General features: G+C 43.9%; 2 protein-coding genes across 4 annotated transcripts; both read left to right on the plus strand.

The window, feature by feature from the left end:
• Positions 1 to 15: 15 nt before the first annotated feature.
• On the plus strand, positions 16 to 11,667 carry LOC132235731 (histidine--tRNA ligase, mitochondrial). Of its 3 annotated transcripts, XR_009453076.1 has the most exons (14): positions 16 to 269; positions 2,148 to 2,222; positions 2,734 to 2,853; positions 2,979 to 3,074; positions 4,400 to 4,525; positions 4,630 to 4,737; positions 5,178 to 5,276; positions 5,801 to 5,894; positions 6,442 to 6,569; positions 6,663 to 6,905; positions 7,588 to 7,704; positions 8,457 to 8,603; positions 9,019 to 9,279; positions 11,573 to 11,667. XR_009453076.1 is itself a non-coding variant. In XM_059698590.1 (13 exons), the coding sequence occupies exons 1-13, from the start codon at positions 162 to 164 to the stop codon at positions 9,076 to 9,078; spliced, it is 1,521 nt and encodes a 506-aa protein (XP_059554573.1). In that variant the 5' UTR covers positions 16 to 161; the 3' UTR covers positions 9,079 to 11,013. The 3 variants fall into 3 exon arrangements, 2 of the variants coding, with proteins under 2 accessions (XP_059554573.1, XP_059554574.1); XM_059698590.1 differs by lacking the exon at positions 11,573 to 11,667 and having other exon boundaries at positions 9,019 to 11,013; XM_059698591.1 differs by lacking the exons at positions 9,019 to 9,279; positions 11,573 to 11,667 and having other exon boundaries at positions 6,663 to 6,916; positions 8,457 to 8,595.
• On the plus strand, positions 11,143 to 18,614 carry ZMAT2 (zinc finger matrin-type 2). Its single transcript, XM_059698593.1, has 6 exons — positions 11,143 to 11,261; positions 11,573 to 11,666; positions 13,353 to 13,476; positions 15,160 to 15,233; positions 16,280 to 16,425; positions 17,563 to 18,614. Exons 1-6 carry the CDS (start codon positions 11,244 to 11,246, stop codon positions 17,704 to 17,706), a joined length of 600 nt encoding a protein of 199 aa, XP_059554576.1. The 5' UTR covers positions 11,143 to 11,243; the 3' UTR covers positions 17,707 to 18,614.
• Positions 18,615 to 22,647: the final 4,033 nt, after the last annotated feature.

The following is a 22,647-nucleotide window of genomic DNA, read 5'->3' on the forward strand; positions in this document are numbered from 1 at the left end:
AGGGAACCCGAGAGGACGGGACCCCGGTTGCGGGATTTGGCGTCGCTCACCTCCTTCCTTGGAGCTCGGGCATTGCCTCTGCAACGCTGTGCACGCTTCTTGGGGTCCGACCGGCTGCGTTCTCAGGTCTTTTGCCCGCTGTCCCGGCCTCCCGCCGCGCGATGCCCCAGCTCGGGCTCCTGCCCGGGAGGGCTTGGGCTGCGCTGCTCGGCCAGCTCCTGCGGCCTCCCCGGGTTGTGTGCCTCGGGGCGGCCCGTTCTCATAGCCAGGTGAGCCAGTCTGAGTAGCCCTGTCTGTCGCGATAGGCTCTGCGGGTCTGAAAGCTTGAGCTCGCGGCCGGTGCTCCAGGAGGAATACCATTGGTTTGTTACCGCGTGCCCACCGTGTACTGAGTTCAGTGTTGTAGATGCTTTGTCATTTAATTCCATAGCCATCCTGAGAGGTTGGGGTTATTATTTCCACTTACAGTTGCGGAATCAGAGACTGCACGGTCAGATGGTTTATCCGTGCATATGGTAAGGGAGCATTTTCATTTAGGTTCACTATTCCTTATTTGAGCCTATTGGAGTCAAACACATTAAAATTCCTAAAGCAAAATATATGATTATTTCCACTGAGGTAATTAATGACCATAAGTAGACAGTTCACATTAGAATTTACCTCAAAATGAGTCACAACCAACCTACATAATTGTAGGTTTTCAGACATTTTTGGATTTGGGGATTGCAGAGAAGGGGTTGTGGACTTGAACTGCCTACCCTTGGAGGAGAGAGCCACCAAAGTATAGAGCAGTGATGGCGAACCTATGACACGCGTGTCAGAGGTGACATGCGAACTCATTTTTTGGGTTGATTTTTCTTTGTTAAATGGCATTTAAATATATAAAATAAATATCAAAAATATAAGTCTTTGTTTTACTATGGTTGCAAATATCAAAAATTTCTATATGTGGCACGGCACCAGAGTTAAGTTAGGGTTTTTCAAAATGCTGACACGCTGAGCTCAGAAGGTTCGCCATCACTGGTATAGAACTACCACACCCGCTATATTTCTGAAGGGCATACAGCCTGCTGGTAATAAACAAAGTCACTGATTCCGTTTTACCTTAGGAAAGACTCTGTTGTCTTTATAGCAGATGCTTTGTGCTGTCAGGAACAGGGCTTAGATCTTTTGTTACTAATTTTCAGTCACAGCATCGTACCAGTCTGGTTTTTTAGTTCAATTAGGAAATCCATTCCTGTTCGTTCTAAGACATGCTCTGTGTCCTTGGACTGGCTCTCTTCTGTCTTCAAGTTTTTCCCTGTCTCCAAGCCTAATGACCATCGCTACCTTATTTTTTAAAAAATATATTTTTATTGATTTCAGAGAGGAAGGGATAGAGAGATAGAAACATGAATGATGAGAGAGAATCATTGATTGGCTGCCTCTTGCATGCCCCACACTGGGGATCAAGCCTGCAACCCAGGCATATGCCCCGACTAGGAATTGAACTGTGACCTCCTGGTTCATAGATCTACGCTCAACCACTGAACCATGCTGGCAGGGCACCATTGCTACATTATTAAAAATTCTTGCCAAAACCGGTTTGGCTCAGTGGATAGAGCGTCGGCCTGCGGACTGAAAGGTCCCAGGTTCGATTCCGGTCAAGGGCATGTACCTTGGTTGCAGGCATATCCCCAGTAGGAGATGTGCAGGAGGCAGCTGATCGATGTTTCTCTCTCATCGATGTTTCTAACTCTCTATCTCTCTCCCTTCCTCTGTAAAAAATCAATAAAATATATTTTTTTAAAAAAATTCTTATTTTCACTCTTTGAATGGGAACTGAGACCTGGAAAAAATATACTAATCCCTACCCCTGGATGGTTGTGGTGGGTTGTTCTTTACTTTCATTGTTCTTGGGTACTTATTTACACTATTTTCAGACAGTTTGTATGGTAAAGACCCGACCTCATGTGTATTGCATATATATTGCAGACACAACATGGGTTTTTGGAGGGGGGCTGGGATTGGAGTAGATAAAATAGTGTTCGGGCTTCTTGTTATTCGGGACCAAAGCTCTTTGCAGGTTGGTGGTCCATGGGGCCAGCAATGTCACTGGGCTGGCCAGTCTTGAGAGGTGCTGCGTCTCACATTCCTTCTTCTGCCAGGTTGCAGAGGCAGTACTAGCGTCCCAACTGAAACCACATCAAGAGAAGTCAAATTTTATTCTCAAGACCCCAAAGGTAACTCGCTTTGCCCCACTTTGTCCCATTAAAGAGCCTTGGAGGACTGCCCTCTGTTCTGCTCGTCTTTTCCTGACTCCTTTAAAAATCCTTTTAAGACTAATTAAAAGGAAAAAAAAAATCTGTTCTTGAGGTACTGGTACTTAGAGTTATCTGAACTCAAAGAGATTTCAACTCCATGCCTTAGATCAGTGATGGCGAACCCATGACGCGTGTGTCAGTGGTGACACGTGAACTCATTTTTTGGTTGATTTTTCTTTGTTAAATGGCATTTAAATATATAAAATAAATATCAAAAATATAAGTCTTTGTTTTACTATGGTTGCAAATATCAAAAAATTTCTGTATGTGACACAGCACCAGAGTTAAGTTAGGGTTTTTCAAAATGCTGACACGCCGAGCTCAAAAGGTTCGCCATCACTGCCTTAGATTATAGATGTAGTTTCACTCTTTGTCTTAAATGGACTTGTTTTCTGTCTTTGTTTTTACTATGGCTACTTTTGGTTTCTAGGGCACCAGAGATTTTAGTCCCCAGCAGATGGTTGTGAGGGAGAAAATACTTGATATAATTGTTAGCTGCTTTAAACGTCATGGAGCAAAAGGGTTGGATACCCCAGCATTTGAGCTAAAGGTAAATGGAGAAAAAAGTACCAGAACTCCATTTTTCTCACTTGCCTTCAGTTTCCCAAAAGGGCTTCTAGCCTACGTTCTGGAGTCCCCTTTTGAAGTGTGGTGCTTTCTGTTTGACCCCTGCAGGAGATGCTCACTGAGAAGTATGGCGAGGACTCTGGGCTCATCTATGATCTGAAGGATCAGGGTGGAGAGCTATTGTCCCTGCGCTATGACCTTACTGTATCCTTCTGAGTGCTGGAGCCTGACTTACCGCTTTCCAAACCCAGAGGGCTTTGTCTGACAAAAGGGACAAGAGTGACTCTGGGACCCTAAAGGTCCATTGGCAACAGGGTTTACTTCCAGTTTCAACCAGAAAGCAGTTCTGCCAGCAGAGCCTGGCCGGGAGCACTATCATTTAACTTTAACATGTATCAGAATCCCTTGGGGAAACTTGTAGAAACACAGGTTTCTGGCCCCCAGGCCCACACATTCCTAATTCTGTAGCTGGTGCAGGGTTCAGCAGTCAGCATTTCTAACAGGCATCTGGGTAATTAAAATGCAGATGGTCCTTGACCTACACTTTAATAAATATTGACATAGAAATTATAGGCAAATTGAGGTTCTGAAGCTTGCTTATTTTGAGATGGTTAAGAATTGATCTGAATGGGAGGAAATGACCCAGATTTGAAGTTCTTGTGTCATTTTCTATCTCTGTTTCCCACCTAACTTGTAGTTTTGTTATGTGGGGTTCCTTCCTTTGACACTATTCAATATATAAGGGTGGGCAAAAGTAGGTTTATAGTTATAGTACAAATAAATAATACAATAATTAATAAATAATAATGTAAGAGCCCAGCTGGTGGGACTCAGTGGTTGAGTGTCGACCTATGAATCAGGAGGTCACGGTTCAATTCCTGGTCAGGGCACATGCCCAGGTTGCAGGCTTGGTCTCCGGTAGGGGACATGCAGGAGGCAGCCAATCAATGATTCTCTCTCATCATTGATGTTTTTATCTCTCCCTCTCCCTTCCTCTCTGAAAAAGTATATTTTAAAAAAACATCAAAATGCCGAAACCGGTTTGGCTCAGTGGATAGAGCGTCGGCCTGCGGACTGAAGGGTCCCGGGTTCGATTCCGGTCAAGGGCATGTACCTGGGTTGCGGACACATCCCCAGTAGGAGATGTGCAGGAGGCAGCTGATCGATGTTTCTCTCTCATCGATGTTTCTAACTCTCTATCTCTCTCCTTTCCTGTCTGTAAAAAATCAATAAAATATATTTAAAAAAAAATAAATAAAAAATAAAAAAATAAAAAAACATCAAAAGATGAAAAATCAAATACAAGAATAAACTATTTCATGTACTCACAGCTGTAAACCTATTTTTGCTTACCCTGTATATTGAATGCCAAGTACTGCTAAGTCTTGGGCATAGTGGGAAACAAGACAGACAAGGTGATTGTTCTGTGGATGGGATTCAATTGATAAAGGCCCAATCTTCCCTAATGTCATTACACTGAGCCTAAGCTTTGGATGCAGTGTCCTTTCTCCTTAACCTATTTATGTGAGGTTCCTTTTGCGCGTTATATGGCCATGAATAAACTGAAGAAGATGAAACGCTACCATGTTGGAAAGGTGTGGCGGCGGGAGAGCCCAACCATAGTCCAAGGCCGCTACAGGGAATTCTGCCAATGTGTAAGTGACCTGAAGGAGGCAGCATGGTTTGATAGTTCTGGGGGCCACAACCTGGGAACTGGCTGCTGAGTGGAGACTTTTTTCCCTTGTCTTTTTTGCTTTAGGATTTTGACATTGCTGGTGATTTTGACCCCATGATCCCTGATGCAGAGTGTTTGAAGATCATCTGTGAAATTCTAACTGGATTGCAGCTGGGGGACTTTCTCATTAAGGTGAGGTCAGGGCTGGGGACTTAGGGGAAAAGTCTGGATTTGGCCTGATGCTGTCTTAAAACATAGGTGACCCCGACTTTAAGCCTGCAGCTCTGGGATGTTCTAAGTTCAGCTGTTGCATTTTATATATATACACTAGAGGCCTGGTGCATGAAATTCGTGCAAGAGTAGGCCTTCCTTCCCACGGCTTCTGGCTCCAGTTTCCCTCTGGCACCCGGGACCCGGGCTTCCCTCACAGCCCCAGCTTCATCCGGAAGGTCGCCTGGGAGGATGTCCGGAAGGATGTCCAGTCTAATTAGCATTATTACACTTTTATTATTATAGATCTAAATGGTCATCCCGTGGACTTTTCCTTTCTGACTCAGGAGAGTAGGGACTGTCATTGTTTTGAGAGAAAGGGCATTGACAAGGCACTTGGGTTACTTCCATTGAGGTCACAGGTCAACGACCGGCGGATTTTGGATGGGATGTTTGCCATCTGTGGTGTTCCAGAAAGCAAGTTCCGTACCATTTGCTCCTCCATAGACAAATTAGACAAGGTAAGAAAGAAGACATGTTTCAGTAGATCCTATCAGAGTTTCTGCCCTGCCCTTAAATCTATACCCTTAGAGCGGGGGTCCTCAAACTTTTTAAACAGAGGGCCAGTTCACTGTCCCTCAGACCGTTGGAGGGCCGGACTATAGTTTTAAAAAAACTATGAACAAATTCCTATGTACACTGCACATATTTTATTTTGAAGTAAAAAAACAAAACAGGAACAAATATAATATTTGTATTTGCATGTGGCCCGTGGGCTGTAGTTTGAGGACCCCTGCCTTAGAGGAAAAATAAGGAAATAGTGCCTGGAAGTGAGGGAGGTAAGGAGATATTCTGAAGCAATATCTGAGTTTTGCTGTGCAGTGGGGATTATGGCTGGATTTACTAAGCTGCCTCTGACTTTGCTGACTTTTCCGAGTTTAGTTTTGCTACTTGTGACATACTTACTGAATGAAAGGGAGATACCCTTTTCTGGTTAGAGAAAGAAAGATCATGGGGCAGGGCTGACGTTTGAATATTTGTGCAGATATCTTGGGAAGATGTGAGACATGAGATGGTGACAGAGAAAGGCCTGGCTCCTGAAGTGGCTGACCGAATTGGGGACTATGTCCAATGTCATGGTAAGAACCAGAGTTTCCAGGCTATATGACAGAACCAGAGGGAGGGTGGTAATGTGTACAGCTTCGACCTCTGAAGATGTGCTAAGCTCTAGAGCCTGTCTGAATGTAATTCCCCTTTTTTTATTGTAACCACTGTATGTCTTCAGATGGCAAAGGTAGAGGCAGAGGAGGAGAGGCTGGTCATATGAGATCAGTATCTTTTTTTTAGTGAAAATGAGGAGCCCCCAGCTGGTGTGCCTCAGTGGTTGGGTGTTGACCCATGGACCCAGAGGTCACCAGTTTGATTTCTGGTCAGGACACATGTCCGGGTTGTGGGCTCAATCCCCAGTACAGGGCATGCAGGAGGCAGCAGATTGATATTTCTCTCTCGTTGATGTTTCTCTCTCTCTCTCCCTCTACCTTCCTCTTTCTCTTTCAAAATCAATAAAAACATTTAAAAACTAAAAAGAAAATGAGGAGGACTACCTAGAACACACTAGAGATAAATTTGGATGAAATACATCTGGGTGAAGAGCACAGACCTTATTTCTCCCCACATGTCTCCCAGGTGGGCTGTCCCTGGTAGAGCAAATGCTCCAGGATCCCAGACTGTCTCAGAGCAAGCAGGCCCTGGAGGGCCTGGGGGATCTAAAGCTGCTCTTTGAATACCTGACTCTATTTGGAATTGCAGAGAAGGTAAGCTGAATTGGGTATGGGCCGCCTGCTGAGCGCTGGGGTTCTCAGGGTCCTGAGTCTTGTCTAGGACTGACTGTAGCCTTGTTCCCACAGATCTGCTTTGATCTGAGCCTGGCTCGGGGCTTGGACTACTATACAGGAGTGATCTATGAAGCAGTGCTGCTGCAGACCCCAGCTCCTGCTGAGGAAGAGCCCTTGAATGTGGGCAGTGTGGCTGCTGGTGGGCGCTATGATGGGCTGGTGGGCATGTTTAACCCCAAAGGCCACAAGGTGCCATGTGTGGGGCTCAGCATTGGGGTAGAGCGAATCTTCTCCATTGTGGAGCAGAGGATGAAGGTGGGTCCTAGGTAAGGGTGGAGTGGGACTGGAGGCCTAAAACCTCTCATGTTTCTGAAAGTGCAGTTGGACAGTTTTTCTTTTTTTAAAAATATATTTTATTGATTTTTTACAGAGAGGAAGGGAAAGGGATAGAGAGAAACATCGATGAGAGAGAAACATTGATCAGCTGCCTCCCGCACACCCCCAACTGGGGATGTGCCCGCAACCAAGGTACATGCCCTTGACCGGAATCGAACCTGGGACCCCTCAGTCCGCAGGCCGACACTCTATCCACTGAGCCAAACCAGTCAGGGCGGACAGTTTTTCTTTTAAAAAAAATTTTTTTTTTTTAATTCTCACTGGAGGATATTACTCCGATTGATTTTTAGAGAAAGTGAAAGGGAGGGAGGAGCAAGGTTTGGGGTGGGGGTGGGGGGGTGGAGAGAGAGGCATTGATTGGTTGCCCTGGGATCAAACCTGCAACCCAGGCACATGCCCTTGATTGGGAATCGAACCCTTTCTTTGCGCAAGCCAAAACTCTATTCTTTGTGCAAGCCAAAACTTGAACCACTGAGCTATATCTGCCAGGGTTGGACTGTGTTTTTTTTGGACTGTGTTTCTTATGATTCTTTTTGTCCTGGTTTTTGGGAGTTAACTGGTGCAAAGGAAGTTTTTATTTTAGTTCTTTCTCTTTTATCAGACTTTTGGTGAGAAGATACGGACCACAGAGACCCAAGTGTTTGTGGCCACTCCACAGAAGAACTTTCTCCAAGAACGGTTGAAGCTAATTGCAGAGCTTTGGGATGCTGGGATCAAGGTATGGTGGAGCTAATTTCCAAACCATGTAGGTATATGTGGAATTCAGGCACCAGCCCATTTCTACTTTATGCTTAGGTGGAACTCAAGATCTTTCATGTCTTCACCAGAGTGTCTTCTTTGGGTAGGAGGGCTAGCTACTTATTTCTTTGGAAATGCGCACTCCTGGGTGTTGTAAATGTTTCCCTCCACGTCCCGCGTGGTTCAGGGTTCAGGATCTGGAAGAGGATCCGCACACAAATGAAAGAGAAGAGACAAGAGATAATTTGGAAATATTGGGGTGCTGGGTCCAGGCCCAGCGGGCCAGGGGTTCCCAAAGGTGTTGACGGAGTCGGCAAAGAATGATTTACACAGAGACAGGGTTCATAGCTCTCTAGCTCTCTTTAGTCTCCGTGGATCTTCCTGTGCCTGGCTGAGGCCACAGAGAGAAATCCAGGAGGCACGCTGAGCCTTTATTTTATAGTCAGAGGTAAACAAGGTAGTGGTTACCATAGTTACACAGTTCTTGTGAGTTTCACTTGTTTTGGCCACTTCCTGTCCTTCCCTCAGCCCATTAGCTTCCCAGATAAGATCTGGGGAGCATTATAAGATCAAGCCTAATTATGCTAAGAGGACTGTGCCCTCTAAGCTGGGACTTGTTTGTGACTTTGCCAACAGGTCAGTCCGAGGCTTAATCCTGTATCGGCTCCCCACACCTGGGGTGGAGTGGTGTGGTCACTTTTAAATCCCATACTTTACCTTCACCCTTTTCAGGCAGAGCTGCTGTATAAGAACAACCCTAAATTACTAACGCAACTGCACTACTGTGAGAACATGGGCATTCCACTGGTAGTCATTATTGGTGAGCAAGAGCTGAAGGAAGGCATCATCAAGCTCCGTTCAGTGGCCACCAGGGAGGAGGTGAGTGGGGCAGGCGAAAATAGAAGGGACCAGGTGTCTCTACCTTGTTAAGATTCTTTAAGAAATATATTTCTCACTGAGGAAATACCTTCAGAGTTAATAGTGATAGAGATGAATGAAGACCCATCCTAGGCAACCGTTGTAGCCCATGATACTGGCTGGGTAAGCAGAAGAAGGACAGATGAAATTTGAGTGGGTATTTTGAGACTAATTAACAAAATAGATGTAGATCAGGCATTTGAATCCCTTTGGTTTTGAGGACATACATTCTCTAGGTCAGCTTAAAGCCCACACTACTCCCTACTGGTTGCATAAGTAGTGGGGGTGATATAGAGTAAAATGAATCTGGAAAATCAATGGCTAAGGAGCTATATCATTTTTTAGTTCGTCACATGAGGGTTCTCTTATGTTCCAGGTGGCCATTAAACGGGAAAATATTGTGGCTGAAATTCAGAAGCGACTATTCGAGTCTTGATCCTTTCCTGATTGCCATCTGCTGCTCTTTGTAGAAAATGTTTCATCTAGGACTGAGTTTCTGATGGGCTTCTCAACAGCTGGCCAGGATGGGTGACAAGTGCCTCTGCCTCCTCCATCCTTCCTGGGTACAGAACTATAGAAAGCCCTGAGGACGCCTGGGCTATTGTGAGCAGCTATTCTGCATGGGCGCAGATGGCTGGTATGTGAAAGAGACATGCTCTAACTGCAGAGACAGATGACAGATTTCATGTACCATTGGAATGCTGCCAAGAGGTGCTAAGGTGCTTGCTGTGAGCAAGGCTCTGAGAAAGTCACCTCTGGCTGGGAGGATTCTGAACCATTGAGATCAGAAGTCAGATACTTAGCTTTCCACTGTGGCTTCTGAACCAGATTCTGGGAAATTTGTCCACAACCTGCTATTGGCCTGTCCAGTTTTGGGGGAGACAATGATGTGGGGCAAATGGCTGCTGTCTACTTTGTTTGAGAACAGAGATGCTATCACAAGGGCATAGCAATGACAATATTGATGTGGTATGTCTCTAGCCCATCCACTGTTAACAATAGGATGAGGCTGTTTAATAATTTTGAATATTGAACTTAATAGGTGACCTAACAAGATGGAGATTTGATCTTTTGAGGTTTTGGAGACCACTTCTTGTGCCAGAATCTCTGCTCTGTTTCATGTCCTGCCATGGAGGTGGCTATTCTAGAAATGGTTAGATAATATATTAAATAAAATATTTAATGTAGTAGTTTGGGTAGTTTGTTATCAAGGGATTGTTTTGCATAGAACACAGAAAATGCTTGAGTGCACACTAAGAATTCTAAATCTTTTTTTCTTATTGTTAACCCTCATCTGAGGATATTTCCATTGAATTTTAGAGAGAGTGGAGGGGAGGGGGAAAGACAGAAACATCGATGTAAGAGAGTCACATCAATTGGTTGCCTTCCACATGCCCGTGGACCAGGGCCGGCAGGGATCGAGCCCTTGACAGGAAATGAACCCAGGGCCCTTCAGTCTAAAGGCGATGGGTCTATCCACTGAGCAAAACTGGCTAGGAAGAGAATTCTAACTCTTGAGCAAGGAGTAACCTCCCTGGGGTGATGCTCTGTATTCAGTGAAGGAAGCAGCCATAGTTCCTCCAACCCCCAACTTGGAGATACACTTACGTCACTAAATCAACAGTGAGCCATCTGCCAGAGTTCATCACCCTAGAGCAGTGGTTCTCAACCTTCCTAATGCTGCGACCCTTTAATACAGTTCCTCATGTTGTGGTGACCCCCCAACCATAAAATTATTTTCATTGCTCCTTCATAACTGTAATTTTGCTACTGTTATGAATTGTAATGTAAATATCTGATATGCAGGATGTATTTTCATTTACAAATTGAACATAATTAAAGCATAGTGATTAATCACAAAAACAATATGTAATTATATATGTTTTCCGATGGTCTTAGGCGACCCCTGTGGAAGGGTCGTTCGACCCGCAAAGGGGTCGCGACCCTCAGCGTGAGAACCGCTGCCCTAGAGTGTTGTTGCTAACTGACCTTCCCAAATATAATTATGTTGATTAAATTTGACCATAGGTTGGCTGTAATCCTCAGTTGAGGGAAAGTGAGTTAACTATAGAGTGATAGCATTGCTTCAAGATAATGAGACAAAGGTACGAAAAGCACTTACATGTGTGCACTGGGAAGGTGCAGCCTTTGCAAACACTTAGGTGTTGGGGAGGGGGCGGCATATCTTTAGTCCCTTCTGGTAAATAGGGCATCTGAAGCCTTTAATAACAGCGCTTCTGCCTTAAAGGTTTAGAAACTCTTGGCAATGCATGCAAGTTAATTAGATCAGAGGGCACGGATCCGCAGGTCCCTCGTTTGTAAAACAGATGAATTGAACTTTCAGGGTTGTTTCCGTAGGCCAGAGCAAAAACCACACAAACCTTTGCAGGCGCCCTTACTTCCGTATTGCTTCACACTCCCCATGCGCATGCGCCATTTTATTGACGCGGAGGCGGGGCTTACAAGTCTGTTTTAAAGCCCTCCAGTCTTTTAGCTCATTTACAACGGGAGGCGCTTAGCTTATTGGAGGGCAAGCCTGCTTTACGGCTTAAGGTCGCTTTTTACGACATTTTCCGGCTTCCCATTCACTTCGCGGTGAAGATGGCGTCGAGCAGTGGGGTAGGTGTTGTGTGTAGAAGGAGGCTTGCAGCGGGTGGAGGTTATGAGGTGGAGTCTCAGCGCGGAATATGCTGCACCGGACCGGCTTCCCGATACCTCCTTGCGATTTTGTGGCCCCGTAAGGCCCTGGCGCCGAGTGGAATCGCGGAGGTCTCTCGGGTTGGGGTCCTGAGGCCACTTCAGCCTCCCGGTGCGGTCTGGGGAGCCTCAGTTCTCTACAGGTGCCGGGGCCGCGGTGCCGGTGATGACGTGGTTTCTCTCGGCGTCCGACACGATTAGCAACGAATTCTGAGGGCTTTTTATCTCCACAGACAAAAAACTTGGACTTTCGCCGCAAGTGGGACAAAGATGAATATGAGAAGCTCGCTGAGAAGAGGCTCACGGAAGAGAGAGAGAAGAAGGATGGTGGGTGCCTGCTCCATCAGGGGCTACGGGTATCGTAGAGGCGATGCAGTGGCTTGGAGAGCCGGTGGGGAGTCGCAGTGCACCTTCCTCTTACCCTGTGTACGGGCCCTGCCTTCCCGTCCTCAGTGTTTTGTGTTTTGTGTTGTTGTTGTTTTAATGTATAAAATGCAGACGGAGATGTACTAAAGTGATTTTGGGGTGCTTTCCAGCTCTGTTGTCCTGCCCTTCCTTGCCCTCCCTGTGCTGGTTCATGTTAGCACTTTCCTGAAAAGAGTGGGATCCTTAATAGTGACAGAAGTCAAGAGGGGTATTTTGCTGCTATGCTTTACTGTTCCTGAAGACCCTCTCTTTCTGTTGAAATTACTTAAGGGGGAGAAGAACATTCCTGGCCCAATCTGAACTTTTCCCGTAGTCTGAGAAGAGTAAGGGCACTAGACTGGGAAGGTTTGATGTTTCTGCCAGTGCTTAGCAGGGCTGTGTTCTGTGCCTTGTACAGTGTCAGGGAATTGGCCCACCTCTCCGAGAATAGAGACTGCACTGTACACAAAGAAATACCTGATTTTCCTCTTCTGTTTTCAAACTTGTATGTTCTTTCACTTTACCTCCAGCCACCTTTTAGTTTTTCGTTTTTTTTTAAGATATATTTTATTGATTTTTCACAGAGAGGAAGGGAGAGGGATAGAGAGTTAGAAACATCGATCAGCTGCCTCCTGCACACCCCCTACTGGGGATGTGCCCCCAAGCAAGGTACATGCCCTTGACCGGAATCAAACCTGGGACCCTTGAGTCCGCAGGCCGACGCTCTATCCACTGAGCCAAACCAGTTAGGGCACACCTTTTAGTTTTGATGTAGCTTATATAATAATAGTGTTTTGCACATAACAGGTAATTCCTAAATGTTAGTCCCCTTTTTAAAAATTTCCCCAGCTCGCAGAAGATTCCATTCTGTGTTATGCTTGGGATATCTGAAAACATTATTGAGTATCCTTGCTCTTTTTTTTAAAAGGTTGCTTTTTGTGAAAATTCAGAACTTCTCCCTTCAATTCAGCTCATCAATGAGTAGAAAACATTGCTTTTTGACTTGTTAGCTATAAAGTGAAGAAATGCTGTAGTGAGTTAAGGATTGCTTATCTTTTTTCCTGTTCATACTCTCCCTATCTACTGCTAGAAGTACCTGTTGTGCCCCTTGCTTCAAGTTTCAAAAAGGAAATGAGAGTAAACCTCTGGACTTTGAGTTACATGCATATCTTTTCCTTTCTGGTTAAGGAGCTGCAATATATATTTTTTTAATTTAATATTTTGTTTTACTGCTTAAAGTATTACAAGCAGTATTACATATGTCTCCTTTTTTTTCCCCCTTTGACATTCCCCTGGCCTCCCCTACCCCCCAGTGTCTTGTGTCCATTGGTTATGCTTACATGCATGCATACAAGTCCTTCCCGCCCCCCAACCCTCCCTGGCCTTCCCGCTGTAGTTTGACAGTCTGTTCGATCCGGCTCTGCCTCTGTATCTATTTTTGTTCATCAGTTTATAATGGTCTTTATTATCCATAAATGAGTGAGATCATGTGGTATTTTTCTTTCATTGACTGGCTTATTTCACTCAGCATAATGCTCTCCAGTTCCATCCATGCTGTTGCAAGGGAGCTGCAATATTGAAGGGACTTCCTTCCCCATTATATTTCAGGAAAACCAGTGCAGCCAGTCAAGCGGGAGCTTCTCCGGCATAGGGACTACAAGGTGGACCTGGAATCCAAGCTTGGGAAGACCATTGTCATCACCAAGACCACCCCACAATCTGAGATGGGAGGGTGAGTGGCTTTTCATCTTTCACTGTAGCCAGGAGTGGGTCTAATAGGTGATGTTGGTTTTAGGAAGTGTTGAGGAGGATTCCTGGGTCTGGATAACAATCTTGTTGCCTGTAATTCCATCCTTAGATTTATTTTTCTTTGTCTCCCAAGATCTCAGGTTAACATTATAATATCTCTTGGAGGGGTCACTCAGTATGCTTCTTCATATTAGCACTATAACTATTTAACATCTTAAAAGGGGTAATTTGTTTTCCTGCTGGAAGGAAAGGACTACTGAGGAGATTTTTAGAGGAGAAATTAGGTGGAGCTAGAATGGAAGCTAGGAGCTATAAAGGGGGTTGAGGTTCCTGATTGGCTGTAAAGGTGGTAATATAGATTATCTGGTTGTGTACTTCCTTCCTAGACTAAGACTGTAACCTATAGGAAGAGTTGTCCCACAAGAACTCATTTCTTCTGCCCATATTTTTTCGAGTTAGGTTTTCCAGCAGGAGGGCAACACAGCAGAGTGACACTTCTCTGAGCTACTGTTGTCATTCTTCTCTATATTAGTAATCTATTACTATGTAAATTAACCCCAAATTTAATTTGTTGCAGCATAAAACAACAAAGAGCTCGTAATTTCTGTGGGTAGGAATCTGAGAGACTTATTTAGGTGGTTCTGGCTTAGGATATCTCACAAAGGTGCAGTTAAGGTGTGTGCTGGGTCTGTGTTCATCCAAGATGTAAGTGGAGCTGAGGCTGTACTTCCAGCCTCTGCCACATGGCTGTGGTTTGGCAGGCTTAGTTCTTCCTTGCATGGGCCTCTCCATAGTCCTTACCACAACAAAGAAATGGCTTCCCCAGAGCAAGCGATCCATAGGGACAGACTAAGATAGAAGCCATGATTTAAAAAATTTGTTATAACCTAATGTTGGAAGTGAAATAGCATCACTTAAAAATTTTTTTTTTTCAATCCTCACCTGAGGATATTTTTGTATTGATTTCTTTCTTTTTTTTAGAGAGAGTGGAAGGGAGAGAGGAGAGGTTTAGAGAGTGACATTAAGGTGAGAGACACACTGATTGGCTACCCTCCCCACGTGCCTGGACCAGGGACCAGGGCTGGGGATGGAAATGAAACCGAGGTACATGCCTTGACCAAGAATCTAACCTGAGACCCTTCATTCTGAGGGCCGACACTTCATCCACTGAGCCAACTGGCCAGGGCTGCATCACTTAAAAAAAAAAAAAAAAAAAAAAAAAGCCTTTATTGATTTGAGAGAGAGAAAGAGAGAAATATTGATCAGTTGCCTCCTGTACCCTGACCGGGGATGGAACCTGAAACATGGGTATGTGCTCTAACTGGTATTGAACTGGTGACCTTTCGGTGCATGGGATGATGCTCAACCAGCTGAGCCACACTGGCCAGGGCAACATCACTTTTGATACATTCTGTTGGTTACACAGACCAGCCCTGGTATAAATTGGGAGGGGACTACACAGTTTAGACATATTAGGAGGGTGGGGACCATTGTGGGGCCATCTTGGGGGTTAGTTACCACAATTTTCCAAGAGTTAAGGCTTTATGGAAATGAGAAGTGCCTCCTTCTAAAAAGACTTTTTACCTAAAAATATTAGTTTCTTGGTTGAAAACAGTACAATCCTTACAAACAGATTTGACTCATGCTGTTTCTTTCTGTTTGCTAGGTATTACTGCAATGTCTGTGACTGTGTTGTGAAGGACTCCATCAACTTCCTGGATCACATTAATGGAAAGAAACGTAAGGCTTGGAGTTGGGTTGTGGCTGGGGCTGGAATCAGGCTTTGGTGTCAGGGATGGGGTAAGGGTGGTTTCTGTTAGGTCTTTCCTTTAACACGTTGTATGCGGGAAACGCATTTATACGTTTTACGTTGACTGGTAGTAGAGCGCGGGACACGTATTAATACGTTTTTTATAGACTAGCAGTAGAATGTGGGTAACGTATAAATACGTTTATTTTGATACTTTTTTATTCCTAAAGGAATGTTAACATGCAGATATACGAATTCCATAGGACAAAATTTGGGTCTCTAACACATACAATGGTGAATTATGTATGTACTTCCAGGTATAACGGTAATCTATTCAACTGCGTAGAGTCATCCCTTCACACAATTCTCTGCCTCGCCACGCATTCAGTGCGATTCTAAGAAAAATAATTCAGTATACATTTTATAGTAAATCACAAAAAGTTTCATTGAAAAAAAATATGTAAAACTAAAGTTATCGTAATTTTACTGAACGTTGCCATTTGCGCAAAAAATTAGCAAAAATGGCCCGCGCCACCTGTTAGCGCACGATAAAAACTACCCGCAAACAATGTGTTAATGCCTAGGGAACTCTCCAGTTGCCTCAGCACAAGTTATCTGTTACTTCATTATTTAATGTTTCTGGAGGCCGTGAAGTGAGACACTGTTCCAGGCTCTCGACAAGCCAATCCACGGTTTTCTGGGTTAAGGTGTCCCCACTGACATGCATCTGCTTTAAGGGAAGTTTAAAGCCATTTGCATCCCATTAATCTGGGACTGCAGGTTCTGGAATCAAGTAAAGCCAAGGGAGTTTTGTTTCTGTTTTAGCTTTAATTATTTTTGCTGTGTGTTTTATGAGAAGATGTTAAAAAAAATGTCAGCTGGAAGCATGTGAGATCTTGCTCCCTGGCATATGTTGTTAAATTGACCCAAATAAACTCTTTAAAATTTCTTAAAGGAAAAAATATTATCAGGAAAAGACTTGAGGGGCTGAGGATGTTGTCATTGCCTTACCTTCTTCACTGTTGACCCCACCCAGATCAGCGAAACCTGGGCATGTCTATGCGTGTGGAACGTTCCACCTTGGATCAGGTGAAGAAACGTTTTGAAGTCAATAAGAAGAAGATGGAGGAGAAACAAAAGGATTATGATTTTGAGGAAAGGATGAAGGAGCTCAGAGAAGAAGTAAGGCTCTCCTGTCCTTCCATCCCCCTCCCCCAGCTTTGAATAGTATATTAGGAATCATGGGGAGGCTGATTTTCTCTCTCTCTTTAATTGATTCTAAAGTGAGAGGAAGTAGGGGGGGGAGGGGGGGGGGGGAGAGAAACATTAATCAGTTGCCTCCCGTATGCACCCTGACGGGATCGAACCCAAAACCTGGGTATGTTTCCTTACCTGGAACCAAACTGGTGACCTTTTGGTGTATGGGACAACAGTACAGCTAGCCAGAGGAAGGCTGACTTTCTCATTCCACTTCCACCCCCAGAGTATTAGTCCTATCTCTTGAATTTCCGTATATCAGGGGAAACATTGATTGTCCTTATTTGAAACTCTCAGGAATTGAAGGAAATGGCTCTAAACCTGTCCTTTTTAAAAATAAAATATATATTTTTATTGATTTCAGAGAGGAAGGGAGAGGGGGAGAGAGATAGGAACATCAATGATGAGAGAGATTCATTGATAGGCTACCTCCTTCATGCTTCCCACTGGGAATCGAGCCTGCACCCCGGGCATGTGCCCTTAACCAGAACCAAACCCAGGACCCTTCAGTCCGCAGGCCGACGCCCAATCTACTTAACCTGTCCTTTTTTTTTTTTCTGGATTCTGTGGGCCATATTGTTTATACTACATTAAACAAATGTACCTGGTCTCCACGAGGCTAGTGGAACTATGCTGGGTGGATCAGAATTCTGTTTCCACCACTTACTGGCTACCAATTTTGGGCAAGGTATATAAACTGTGCTTCAGTTTCCTCCGATTAGATATCTTAATATATAATATACTTAAAGCACTTAGACCAGTTCCTGGCATGTACTGCATTCCTCAGGATGTTAGTTGCTATTAAATGGTTTTGCTTTTATAACTGCATTAACTGGAGATGAACTGGAATGTAGGATTGAGAAGTGTTCTCTACAGGCTAAAATTTCTCTTGTCCTTTACACTCTTTACTGTGGCTTTTCCTCTGCTTTTGAAATTTTACTTGTCTTTAACTATTTTCTCCTAAAAATAGAAAGGAATCTTGAAGCTCATCTATCTTTTTCAACAATGTTTGGCTCAGGAGCCTGAACTGATTCTGAGTGGTTTCCCCCCTCACCCCTCCAGGAGGAAAAGGCCAAAGCCTACAAGAAAGAGAAACAGAAGGAGAAGAAAAGGAAGGCTGAGGAGGACTTGACATTTGAGGAGGATGATGAAATGGCAGCTGTGATGGGCTTCTCTGGCTTTGGTTCCACCAAGAAGAGTTACTGAGGCTTTCTATGATTGGCCCTTTGCTGGGCTTAACTTTGTGGGCGGGTCATTTTTTGGGGGGAGTACTTGGGAAAGTCCTTAAGTGGCAGTGGGGAGGGCTAGAGGGTGAGTGTTTGTGCTTTCCCTCGACCGTGAGAGAGCACAGGAGGCAGAGGTAATGCTGGGGCGTATTCCTTTAGCCTCAGTGTATCACCCGCGTCACAGGCCCTCTGCCCATCTGCGTTCCCAATAAAGAAAAACCTCTTCTGAGGCTGCTTTCCCAAATCTTCCCCTGCATCTTTCCCTCTTCATCTATCCCGTCTTCTCTGAGCATCCTACATTTTTCCTGTGTTCTGCCTTTGTTTTAATTTTGGCTCTTGCTTGGCCTGCCACAGAAATGTTCTCTGGGCCCCCGGGCTCCAGTTGATACCATATCCTTGACCAGCCACTCCCCACCCCCTTTCCTCATCCCCCACTGTGGTTCTCTGGCCACCTGTGCATGCGTGTGTACTTTTGCCTGGGTCAGTAGTATGTGCGGATGTGTGTGCATGAATCTTTCACATAGAGGGAGCCGGAACTAGAACCTCAGAGCATTACTGCTTTGGGGCCCGATGTTCTTGGTTTCTTCAGTGCATGAAACAGGAAATTAAATGGGATGAGTGTTTGGTGTGGATTTTGTCTGTTGAGTTTTTTAACCTTTGTTTTTCATATGTAGACTGTTAAGCTATTCCTGTTTGTTTTATTTTATTGAGGATTACTCGTTTTTGTCTTCCTTGTGAGCAGGCTCTTGGAAGAACCTGTTTGATGCAAAAAAGAAAACGGAAAAAAAACAGCAACTCTCATATGGGAGCCTTTGTGTCTCAGAGGCTGTTCAACATGTATAATAAATGGCATTGACTGGGCCTATTTCACATTTGGTGGGAACATTCCATATTTTTCCCTGTGTATTTTTTTTCTTCCCACGCTGAGGATTTTCCATATACAGTGTATTCTTCTCCCTTCATTTGAGCCCTGTTGCTTTTCCCCCCTTGGTTCCTTCAGCATGAGTTGTATTTTCCTCTAATGGGTTCTCTGTCCAGATGACTCTGAACAGAACTTTTCCTATAATTTTTAACCTCCTTTAATGGTGTTTTAGGAACAGCAGAGCTTCTTGTTGAACTGAAGGTTTCTTTACTACTACAATTGGGCCAGGCACAGGGTTACTCACTCTTGGCACTGTTGACAATTTGGGCTGTACAGTTCTGTGTTGTGTGAGCTCCCTTGTGCATTGTAGGGTGTTTAGCAGTATCCCTAGCCTCTACTCAGTAGATGCTAATAGCACCCCTTCCCAAAATTATGATAACTAAAAATGTCTGTCCCCAGGAGTGGGGGAGAAATCCTTCCAGTAAGCTCCATTGAGAAGCTGTCTTCCCTGCCTTATTCTAACTTGAGAATTAGACGATATAGAGTGGTTAACTAAAGGAAAAACAATTTTGATATTCCCTGGGTCAGGTACTGTGCCAAGTCCCATGGATGCAAAGGGGGGAAAAATCAGTCTTTTAAAACAAAAGTTACATAAACATCAAGCAGGTGAATTCTATAATAACTTCAGCTGGTTCTATACCACAAAAAGCAGGCTCTATTTGGCTTAAGGCTGTCACCATAGGGTTTGATTACATTCTCTGCCCCATGTAGTTCTCTGAAATCCTTAATGTAGTATCAGAACCATCTGTGAGCCCCCAAAGTACCATACTCTTTTCTTTGGACTTTTATACAAAATGATTTTTGCCTATATTTTCTTAATCCTCACTGGAGGATATTTTTCCATTGATATTTGGAGAGTGGAAGAGAGGGAGAGAGAGAAACAAATACTGGTTGCATCCTGCACATACCCCAACCAGGGCCAGGGATCAAGCCTGCAACTGAGGTACGTGCCTTTGACCAGAATTGAACACGGGACCCTTCAGTCCCCAGGTTGACTGACACTCTCCACTGAGCCAAACTGAGCAGGACTGTTTTTTGCCTATATTATTTCTAATGCTGAATCTTGCCACTGTGAATGTGTCTCAAGGCCTGGCTGAAAGTTTGACACAGTATTTGTTCCTCAATGGCAGGCTGATTAGTGGGTGCCTTCCTTGTCATGATTATATACTATACAGGTCCTTGTATAAGAATCTACCCTAGTGGACTCGACCCTTTTGCTTCCCCATTCAAGTCAGGCTGAAGATTATCAGTGAGCTGACAACCTTCCATTGTTCACTATTCATTTTTCAGGAAACTAATTCAAGTTGGCTTCAAATCATCTCCCTTCCTCTTTGGTACAGTGGAATCTTACCTTTGGCCACCTCTACTAAAAACTATTCTAAATTCCAGGTTCTCTTAAATTCTCTAGGGACTGGCAAGTGGTTTGAGTCTCCAAGGGGCCTGTCTAGGTCATGGGTATTTGGAGGAACTCATTGTGGTATGTTGGAGAAGGGATAGAAATTTAGGAGCCCAGAGCAATCCCAGAGAACTCAGAAATCTCTGGAAGAGGAACTTCATTAATATTTGTTTTCTAAAATCCATGGGAGGGAACTGCATTCTGGTTGAGGAATATGCCTGTGACTGGCCTACTTGTGTTCATTTGTTCAGTGTATGCTGAGATGCTGAGTATGTTCCAGGCCCTGGTAATATCTTCTGGGGCAAGGCATCAAAGCTCCAACTGTTGTGGAATTTATATTTTTGAAATGTCTATTTACAGTATTTGGGGAACAAAAGTTCAGTATGGCTCCAAATAATTTTGTGGCTTCAGGCACCTCCCATAATCCCTCCAGAAATTTAAATGTGAAGAATCTTTAGCAATTCTAAAGTATCCTAAAAACATGCTTGTTTACTGAAGCTTTGTTTTTATAACAGTGAAGCATCTAAAATAAAACTGGTTCAGCCCAGCTGGCATGGCTCAGTAGTTTAGCGTCAACCTATGAACCATGAGGTGAGGGTTCCATTCCTGGTAAGGGCATGTGCTCGGATCATGGGCTGGATCCCCACTATGGGGCATGCAGGAGGCACCCCAGCAATGATTCTCATCCCTGATGAGATGTTTGTATTTCTCCCTCTGAAATCAAAGTATTTAAAAACATATGTAAAATAAAAACTGGTACATTTATACTTGACTATAAAGCAGCCATTGCAATATATATTAGATCTATATTTACTGACAAAGATCTCCAAGACATACTGTTAAGTAGACAAGCACAGAAATTGCCCAACAAACTGATTCCCAATAAGCACCCCAATTATGAAACTAAATTGTGTACAGTAAAATATATAGGTTGAGGGAAAGGACTGGAGGGATGTACACTGTAATCCTAACTGGTTAACTGGAGAAAAGTAGGAATTGTGGGAGAGAAGGGTTAGCTACATACACTATAGATAAAAGGGGTTTCATGTGGAATTTTAAATAATTTTAAAAACTAGTAGCAGAATAAGTAATGCTCTATTAACACCTGGGAGAGGAGCTGTAGGATTTATCTGCTTTAGCTGCAAAGATCAAGAAAAGGCCTGAAATACAATTTGAAGCTTGAGAAGCAAGAGTGAATTCCTGATTAGGCACTGTGAAAGTTGATTTGATCACAGAATGACCCCGTGTGGTGGCCTGCGGGAGCGCAGAGACTGGTGGGTCAGGTGACCGCTCATAGTAGGAGAGAGTAAACCCAGAAGCAACTATGGAAGAGCTCACGGGAATAGGGGAGACCTGAGTCACTGCTGAGTGTTCTCAGACAGGCCCGGGGTGGGATGGGGTGGAGTGGGGGTTGCAGCGACAGCGGATTGGACAGTCTTTCGGTTGGTAAATTATCCTGGATCACTTTTGGTTTGGTCGACTTATTATGACGTATATCCTTCTAAACAGTGAAATGAATTTAATCCAAAAGCCACGCCTGGGCTGGCTTTAGCTCAGCGGTTCCTTCGCATACAGAGCTTTCTATTCGCAAGTTGCTCACTTGAGCGACAGCGGTTCGAGACCCGCGGGCGCTCTCCAGCCCTTTTGCTGCTGTCTCAGCTTTCATTTTCCCAGTAATCAGCCTTGATTATTTGTTTTGAGATTCCTCCCATGCCCAAAGAATCAAAGCAACTGTGTTTCCAAACGACTTTCAGTTCCCTTTAGAGCAGAAACCAGGACTCCTTGGAGAAACGCCATTATTGAGGCAGGAAATGCAGAGATGAACCCCAGAGTATCTTGTAGTGCTGGAAAATAAGGAAGTGCTAACAAACAAACAAACAAACAAACAACCTAAGGCCAAACAAAAAACCTTACTTTTAAAATTAATTGTGGTGTTTAGTAATGCTTGGGCTTTTGTTCCAATAGTTACTATATGATTGTATCTTTTCAAATGTCCTCAAATTCCTTTTCCTTACTGGGGTTATATTATTTTGTTTGTCAGCTATATCTTGACTCCCTTCGATTTATTACTTATATTCAGTTATTTTCTTTTCCCCTTTCTCGCCTCACTTCTATTTTAGTCATATTGTTTTTACAAAAAAATTTCTGTACTATTTTTCTACCCTTGTCATTACTTTTATTTTAGTTGGAGAGCTACAACTTAATATATGTAATGCTCACCATCATAATGCTGTCTGCGTTTTCCCCCTTTCCCCATTAAATTCTTAGTTGGATGAGCCCATTCTCTAGTAAATCCTCAAGAGAGGCTTCTGGGCACAGTGTTTTGAGTTCTTGGATATTTATGTATTTATTTAGTCTCTTTCCCTTCCCCCTTAATATCTAATCAAGTTTCTCTTAGTAATTTTCCATCCATTAATTACTACCCTCTGCTCTTGGTTTTTGTTTTTAGCACAATTCTGGGACAGAAGTTTTTAAAAATTAATTCATTAATTTTATCATGCCCCCACCTCTCTCTCCTTTGGCAATCATCAGCTTGTTCTCTATATCTATGGCTCTGTTTTGTTTATTCATTTGTTTTGGTGGTGATGTTGTTTTTTATTCCA

The sequence above is a fragment of the Myotis daubentonii genome, chromosome 5, assembly GCF_963259705.1.
Source record: "Myotis daubentonii chromosome 5, mMyoDau2.1, whole genome shotgun sequence".
NCBI classification, from domain to species: Eukaryota; Metazoa; Chordata; class Mammalia; order Chiroptera; family Vespertilionidae; genus Myotis; species Myotis daubentonii.